This window comes from Papaver somniferum, unplaced genomic scaffold (genome assembly GCF_003573695.1).
Source record: "Papaver somniferum cultivar HN1 unplaced genomic scaffold, ASM357369v1 unplaced-scaffold_158, whole genome shotgun sequence".
NCBI classification, from domain to species: Eukaryota; Viridiplantae; Streptophyta; class Magnoliopsida; order Ranunculales; family Papaveraceae; genus Papaver; species Papaver somniferum.
Genome location: NW_020625264.1, coordinates 3,051,652 through 3,060,630, shown reverse-complemented (window position 1 = coordinate 3,060,630; position 8,979 = coordinate 3,051,652). Strand labels below are relative to the sequence as shown.

At 35.7% G+C, this 8,979-nt stretch overlaps 1 protein-coding gene across 2 annotated transcripts; it reads right to left on the bottom strand.

Moving 5' to 3' along the window:
- Positions 1–361: 361 nt before the first annotated feature.
- Positions 362–3,893, bottom strand: LOC113337256 (receptor-like protein 9DC3). Of its 2 annotated transcripts, none has more exons than XM_026582964.1 (2): positions 2,188–3,893; positions 362–1,971 (listed from the first exon to the last, which is right to left on the bottom strand). In XM_026582964.1, exons 1-2 carry the CDS (start codon positions 3,842–3,844, stop codon positions 530–532), a joined length of 3,099 nt encoding a protein of 1,032 aa, XP_026438749.1. In that variant the 5' UTR covers positions 3,845–3,893; the 3' UTR covers positions 362–529. The 2 variants fall into 2 exon arrangements, with proteins under 2 accessions (XP_026438749.1, XP_026438750.1); XM_026582965.1 differs by having other exon boundaries at positions 3,457–3,893.
- Positions 3,894–8,979: the final 5,086 nt, after the last annotated feature.

Genomic DNA, 8,979 nt, shown 5'->3' with positions numbered 1-8,979 from the left:
GTTGTGAACATTGGCTGTTTGTATAATTGCCTCAGAGAAATATTACTGTTTACTAACTTTCGGTTTTCGATATAATGTATTCTGCCTTAAACATTTAACTAGTGCTTTTGTACATTTTCATCACCGTTGTATTTTCTTTTACGCTTTTTGGTTACTTTTGTTGCAGATGCAGTTGAGGTATGTATTTCAGTTACAATTCTAGTAACTCTGATTGTAGTGATCCCAAGAGATATCATTCAGTTGTTTGTGTCTTTCCATAATAGATACTTTTAATCAATTATGCTGCTTTTTGTTCACTTTTTATTTGATAAAAAATTATGTTTACTAATATGGTAATATGGAACTTAGTAAACGCACCAGATAGATTAAAATTTCTAACTTTGTTCTTTTGTGTCATCACAATGTGGTTCGGGGAATGCAATGGATAACTCTAGATTCTATCTAAACATGGCCACCAATTTATTAGGGGATGGATAGCTGACTTGTAGTTTCAACAAACAACTAGAGTACAATAGTACATCATTTACAATTAGTTATTTTTAATATATTCTACTATTCTCACTGCACTAGAATCAACAAATCTCCAATAAGGAAACCACCATTTCTGTTTCTTCATAAGCAACACAGAGAACAGACCCCAAAATCCAACTGCAAACCCCAACGCAACAATAGCATATAACAACAACTTGTCTTTTATGTCTTCTCGATCGACTTCATCATCTTCGTCTGTAGGATTGCTGGTACTAGTATTGCCATCACCCTTGCAAACTTTCTCTATGGGGAATCCACACAATAACTCGTTTCCGACAAAAGCAAAACCATCTAAACTCAGTGTATCAAAGTGATTTTCTCTTGGAATTTTTCCACTCAACATATTGTAAGATAAGTTTAGAACCCCAAGAGAGTGAACTGTTGTCAAGGATTGAGGAATTTGTCCAATCAATCTATTGGCACTTAAATCTAAAGACTCTAGTGCTGACAAATTTCCTAAACCTTCTGGGATACCATCAGACAACTGATTGTGGGAAAGATTGAGGGAAGAGAGTACCTTTAGTAAGCCTATCTCTTTTGGAACGCTTCCTTTAAGAGAGTTGCATGATAGATCAATCAATGTGCTGTAGTTGAATAATTCCTTGACTTGTATTGTGATCCCTTTGGTTACCATTTCTATTTGAATATCAAGATAACGACTGTAGGCGTAAGGGTTATTTATCAATGCACTCCAGTTCCCTAATTTCTGGGGAATGCAGCCTGAAAGATTGTTTAGGGATAAGTCTAATATTTGAAGTTTCTGCAAATGAATAATCTCTTCAGGAATTGAGCCAATGAGCTTGTTTGACCTTAAAGAAAGGTACTTAATGTCTTGGAGTGAACCAAGACTAGTTGGTATGCTGCCGCCGAAGTTGTTATACCCTAAGTTTAGAAATTCCAACCTGTGAAGTGTATTGATGAAATGAATAGTACCATCGAGATGGTTGTTACTCAATTGTAAATACATTAGACTTTTTTCTAGTTCAGGACCTCTGGGAAAATTTCCAGTGAGATTGTTAGTGCCAAGGTTTAGATTTTGAAGTGAACCACAATACCCTATATTTGTAGGTATCATTCCGGATAGTGAATTGTTGGATAAATCAATGGAAACAATAGTTGAGATCTGTGGGTATGTGGGAAATATAGAATATGGAATTGAACCAGAAAGTTTATTACCAGATAGATTGATGTACACAAGGGTATTTAGACCTAAAGGTGGCGGAGGCAGAGCACCTTCAAGTTTGTTGTTTGACAAATAAATGGTAACAAGATACTTGAGTTCGAATATACAGGAAGGGAAACCTCCTGTCAAGTTATTATGAGACAATTTGAAGTCTGTAAGATGAGTCAAATTACAAATGAAAACAGGGGATCCTGCCAGCATGTTGGAGCTCAGATCTATCATTGTTAGGTTTGATTCTTTATTCAATGAAACGTTGCCTGCAATAGAGTTGTTAGAAGCAATAAACATATCAAGATTTGGGAGCATTGCAATGCAACTTGGTATTGTTCCTGTTATATTATTATTACTCAAATCAACAATATTCAGAGAAAAAATCTTGCAGATTGATTTTGGTATGACTCCTTGTATATCATTGTTATTCAACTCGAGAATGTCTAGATATTTTAGATTGGAGATTGAAGAAAGGATCTCACCTGTTATGGAATTGTAAGAGAGAAGGAGAAGCTGCAATAGAGGAAGATTATAGAATGACGAAGGTAAAGATCCATGGAATTTATTCCTTGACAAGTTAAGAATGTTTAGGTATTTTAGATTGGAGATTGAAGAAAGAATATCACCTGTTATGGAATTGTAAGAGAGGTCGAGATACAACAATCGAGAAAGATTGTATAATGAAGATGGTAAAGATCCATGAAAATTATTGTTGGACAAGTCGAGATAACGTAGATATTCTAGATTGGAGATTGAAGACGGGATATCACCTGTTATGGAATTGGAAGAGAGGTCGAGAAACTGCAACTGAGAAAGATTATAGAATGAAGAAGGTAAAGATCCATGGAATTTGTTAAAAGACAAGTCGACAAAGTGTAGGTGTTTTAGTTTGGAGATTATGGAATGGATATCATCTGTTATGGAATTGGAAGAGAGGTCAAGATACTGCAACTGAGAAAGATTGTAGAATGAAGAAGGTAAATATCCTTGAATGGAACAAGATGAAGCTGAAAGACTGACCAATAACGGCGCGTTTGAAATCAATTGCAGTATTGATCCATTTACTTCATTTCCTGATATCCCAAGCTTTTGTAGTTTAGGCCATGGATGTTTGAAAACTACCGTAGAATCAATATGAAGATGAGAATTGTAACTCACAACAAACTCTCTAAGTTGAGGAAGATAAGGAACCGAACCATGTAGATAACAGTCAGATAACTCAAGAATAGAGAGCGAGGTCAAATTAGCCAGCTGAACTGGAAATGAAGAAGAAAGGATATCATGGTTGTCGTTCATTTTTAGAGATGTTAAATGGGAAAGATTGTGAAACTCATGGATTGGGGTATATAAATTGCAGTGAGAGAGATCAAGATCCCTGAGATTTGAAATATGGGATAGATGTTCACCAAAATTATTTTGCAAAGATGTGGCCTCATGTAGATCAATACCACTCAATCTTAATACCTGGAGATTCACTAAACCTCTCAGCCATTTTATAGATGATATTTGCAAGCAAGAAGTACTGGTGATTGAATCATAATAAGTGCAAGATAAATCGAGGAATTGTAGTGAGGATATGTTGGTGAATTGTGTCGAAATTGATGATGAAAAGTTGGATAAGGACAGATCGAGATGAGCTAGTGTTGTTAGATCATAAAACTGACACGGGATTTGTGATTCCTGGAAATTATTAAAGGCAAGATCAAGGTACCTTAGCTGAGTAAGTTTTAAAAGGGAAGCAGAGAATTTACCAGCCAACGAAGTGTTTGGTGGATTAGAGCCATCAGAAATATACTGATCAATTTCTTTGACGTAATAATTTTCAAGAACTCTGTTCCGAAGGTCGATAGAGACGACCCGAAACGAATCATTTGAACATCCAATGCCATGCCAGTTGCAACAGTTTTCCTGTTGACTTCCTTGTTGCCATGATGATAAACGATTTGAAGGGTCTTTCAAAGAGGATTTAAAGCTCAAAAGAGCACTTCTATCCTCTTCATTGCAGCAATGTGAGGTTAATGGGAATTCAATAAGGCTGATCGATATAAACACCAAGAAAAAAAGATGAACTGAAGCGAGATGAAATGCTACCATTTCAGTTTTGTTATTTAATAAAGACATTGCGAACTGAAATAACATAACTTTTTTATTGTTTAAATGTTTTGTGTGATGAATGAATAGATAAAATATGAATTGCCATTTATAAGCTTCACCACTAGCACTGCATGATGATCTTTTAACTCCAACTTGTTCAATTATTAATTAAAATCGATTGAATTTTCATCTATTTGACTACATTGTATAACTGGGCACTCCAACTTTGAAATACTTTTGCTCCTTTTTCATCTATTCGCCAAATCAGTCTTATCTCTAGTCCACGAACTCCAACTTGTTCATACTTTTGCTACTTTTTTCTTACTTATGTAGACCCTAGACATAATTGATGTTCCATTATATTCAACTCACTTCAATGCTTCCAACCACTCAAGTCCCATTTCATCCCATTTGGCAGGTGATGCAAATCTCTCCTCTCTCCTCTCTGAAATCTCCTCTCTGAAATCTCCTCTCTCCTCTCTGAAATCTCCCCGCAAAGAAAACGCCGTCACTATTTGCCTGCTCGGATCTAGTCCTTGAAGTTCTCTCTTCTATTTCTCTCTTCTATCACTGTAGCTTTAGTTATTAATCATCTGGATGTCTGGATTGGTTAAAAAAAAAAAAGAACAAGGTCACGTAGACAAGGTTGATTGAAGTTCTCTCTCCCTTTATCTCACTTGAAATCCCTGGATCGATGTTGTCCCCTGCCAATCTCACATCATCTTAGTACCCATCTTACTACTTTTTCATCAGTGAAATCCTTGACTAATTTTCATCAATCAAAGCCAATAGAACCACCCTTAATCTCAACCTAAACGAAACCTCCATCAACCACTTCTTTATGCACCCCATCTCACATCCCTTAAAGACTTCTCATACATCCCCTATCAGCAATCTCTCACATCGGTTCTTAACCAAGAAAGGTCTTGGTTTCCGATGATGATCTGGCTCCCGATCTTCAATTCATAATCAGCAAATGTGCTGGTTTCTGTTGACCACATAATCAAGTGGCTCATACATCCCCTATCACCAATCTCTCACATCAATTCTTAACCAACCAAGGTGATGATCTGGATTCCGATCTCGAGTTCTTAATCAGCAACGGTGCTGGTCTCTGACGATCACAAAAGCAAGCGGCGGTGCTGCAATTGTAGTACCGCCGCTTGCTTTTGTGATGAAACCCTAACTAAAATCAACCAAGGTTAGAAGGCCTTCTAACTTGAAATATCTTATTTGGTTTCTTGGGCTTCGTTGTGTCTTTTGGGTCTCTTTGACTTCTTGCTCTCAGTTGAAGGCATCCCTTGTAATTTTTATTCTGTGGTCTGTTTGTAAACAATTCATATTTCTATAATTCAATCTCTTTTCACGATCAAAAAAAAAATTAATTCCATGACTTCAAAGTTGATGGAGTTCCAGATCCTTTCTTGAGTTTCTAGAATACTTCCTTCTTCATCATCTTGATTATTTGTGTTAGTCTTCTACAAAATTGAGTACAGAAAGAAAGAAAGTAAGGGACAAAAACGAAAATGCTTTATTTTATTTTATTTTGGCATTTTTTACGATCTAAGAAACTCACAAGTCACAACTAATGTATAGACCAAAAATTAATGAGTAGACTAAATTTGTGTGGATCACTCTTTAGTCTATTCTAACATTATAACACTATAATTGGCTCATTTAGTCTTTGTGTTGGCCCTTACATAAATTTTGCTGTTGAATAATAACCGTGTAAGAACACCCTCAAAGTCTTAGCAACCATAATTGAGTGATCTGTCGATAAATTTTGAGTGTTTTGACCAAGTTTGTGATAGGGTTTAACAATTTGTCGATCGATGTTAACTTGACCAAAATCAAGATTCCGAGTTTAATTATAAGACGTGCTACAGTAAGAGATGATCCGTCTTTTGATGGAGGACTACTTATTTGTTTTATCAGAAAAAAATACTCCCTCGGGTAAAATTAAAAAAGGGATAGAATCTTTTTTTTTTAACGGAGGTAATTGTTAGAAATATTGGCATTGAGTTGGTCACACAAGCCTGGTTCCATAGTGAATGGCAATTGGGTTAACTAAACAAAGAGGTTTAGTTTGTGAAGCGAATGGATGGCCGCTGTTTGAAAGGTTTACAACCTTACGGGTCTGTTTGTGAGCTTGGAAACAGAATAACATATCCTGAAAAGGTTTACTTTAATTTAGTTTATGATAACCTTGTTAATTGTTAGTTTTAATGATGTTTGTTTAAAATTCTATCATATTTTAGTCTAGGTTAAATTTTGTTTGTTTGACAATAGAAATAGGTTAATACAAATAATTATCTTTTTAACAATTACATATTTTAAAGGAAAATAACTGTCTAATCCAGATGATAATACATGTATCTCATGTAATTGGAAGAATACTTTAACCTCACTTTTTTAGCTTCCTAAAATCAAGAAAGGTATAGTAATCCTTATTCATGATAGGAATTGCAATGAGATAAACATATTTTAACAGTTTTTTTACTGGATAACCCAACCAAGGATGGGATATCCAGGATACCAAACACAACCTACCGAAACAGGTGCAAACCTTGTGGAACAGGCGCAAAAACGAGCAGTTATTTTAACTGAACATCATCCAACGGTCAAGATCAAATGCAACCTAACCGTCGCACCGTTTCAAACAGGATATAAACCCAATTCATTCTCCCATTTGAACACAGAAGAAGCAAGCAATAGTTTTACAGAGAACAAAGAAAACTAGGAATACGTTTTGTGTCAGAGAGTTGTTGCTACGATTGTTGCATTCGCCAGTTTGAAGATATTCCAGTGTTTGTTATCTTCAAAGCCACTGTTGTATCTTGGTAAGTATTCATCCATCTTCATATTATCACCTGTGTATGGGATGCAAATGCTTTAAGGAAAGAGGATCACCTCGCCTCAGTGAATTCGTTGATAGGTTTGATTAAATGATTAGTTTGATGAATTGTTCTTAATCATTGTTACAGTTAATTCATTCTTGTTAAATTTCTGTTTTGTTATTCAAATTCATTGAAAACAATGTTTGCATACAAAGAGTTTGATTATTTTCCTAATAGAACTGTTGTTGTCATTGTGAGATTTAATAGTTGTTTCTATTAAGTAGCTCTTTTCCAACAGTAATGTCTAAGGTAAAATATTTAGTGTACTAAAATAACTAGTAGAACAACTGCTCCAAATGTATTCGCAACAACTAGCTAGGGGTGGATCCGCTGCTGTGATGAAATGGGATAGGGGTGGTGGCATTTGGTACAGGTTGAACACCAAAAAGCAATTGCAGAAACAACCTAGAGCAAAAACATTATGCAAAAAAATGCAAGAAAGTAGATCCAACTGTAAATAAAAGTTTAGATGAGTATTTATTGAGACTTCACTAGAACAAAAACTCTCAGTGATAGACCGCTAGGTGCCACGATTTTGATGGTAGAACAACAAACCTTAATTTGAATCCGAAAAATTGGATTTCTGTCATGCTCATTTGTCCCTGTCATTAAGATGGAAGCTGAAATTTATGATTGTCGAGCATCATATGGATGAGCAGAAATCACATAATTTACTAGCAATCTAACATAACTATGGATTTTTGAAGCAGACTTCACCGAATATATTTATGGGCTATTAAATGTTAGGCACCGATAAATGATCAACAACACATTCGTAGAAGAAGAAGAATCAAAATCTGACAAAGAGTTCACTGAATATATTTATGGGCTATTTAATGTTGGGCACCGATAACTTCGAAAGAGGCCTGGAATATTCTCAAAGTTGCATTTCAAGGTTCAGAAAAGACAATCTCCATAAAACTAAAAAATTTATGGGGAGATTTTGATAATCTACTTATGAAATAAAATGAAACTATCCAGAACTTTTTTTCTAATTACTCCTCAAATCTCTGATGCAATGTCTACAAAAAGTTTGGCCATGCAACTAAGAATTGCAAGTACAAGTGCACAAAGTGTGATAAGTTAAATCACATGGAGAAAGATTGTTGGCTTAACGAAGCTAACTATTCCGAGAAAAATGATTCCCAAAATCAAGTATTTTATTCCTGCCTCACCTCGCAACAAGAAGCGCAAGGTATATGGTACGTACACAGCGGATGCAGCAATCAAACTCGGAGATGGAAACAAAGAATATTTCTTAAAATTGGAGGAGCAAGAGATTCCACCGGTCAAACTCGGAGATGGAAAGTTCCAAAATGTTGAAGGAAGAGGAGTCATATCCGTACGAACAAGGTCAGGTAAAACACGATACATATCTGATGTTCTTTATGTTTCTGGCCTAGCTCAAGATTTATTAAGTGTTGGACAACTTATAAGAAAAGGGTACTCACTACACTTCGAAGATGGAGAATGCACAATTTATGATAAAATTAATAAACAATTGGTGGCAAAAGTAAAAATGTCTGGAAATTTTGTCTTTCCCCTATCTATGCCATCAATTGAAAATTGTGCAATGAGTACCAATCATATAGATGAATGCAATCTATGGCATTTGAGATACGGGCATCTCAACTACAGATCCATAAAGGTTCTGAAATCAAAAGGCATGGTAATTGGTCTTCCTAATATCAGTGGTCCAGATAAAGTATGTGAAGGTTGTATTCTTGGAAAGTTTCACTGACTTCCATTCACAAACACATCGTGGAGAGCAAGAAGGCCCCTTGAATTGGTGCACGCTGATATATGCGGTCCCACAAGAACAACCTCACTCAATAACATAAGATATTTTCTCTTATTTGTGGATGATTATACCAGGATGATGTGGGTGTATATTCTCGAGCAAAAATCCGAGGCATTCACCAAATTCTTAGAATTCAAGGCATTGGCGGAGAAGCAAAGTGGTCATCAACTAAAAGTTTTCCGTACAGACCGTGGTGTAGAATTTACTTCAAATGAATTTATCAAATACTTCAAAGAAAATGGAATAAAAAATGAGCTCACCGTCTGATACACTCCACAACAGAACGACATCGCGGAAAGAAAAAAACGTACAATCTTGGAAATGGCTCGCAGTATGCTAAAAGCAAGGAAGCTACCCAACACCTACTGGGCAGAAGCAGTCAACACGGCAGTTTACATACTCAATCGTTCTCCCACAAAACAAGTCATCAACAAAACTCCATATGAAGCTTGACATAAAAAAAAGTCGGAGGTAACTTCTTT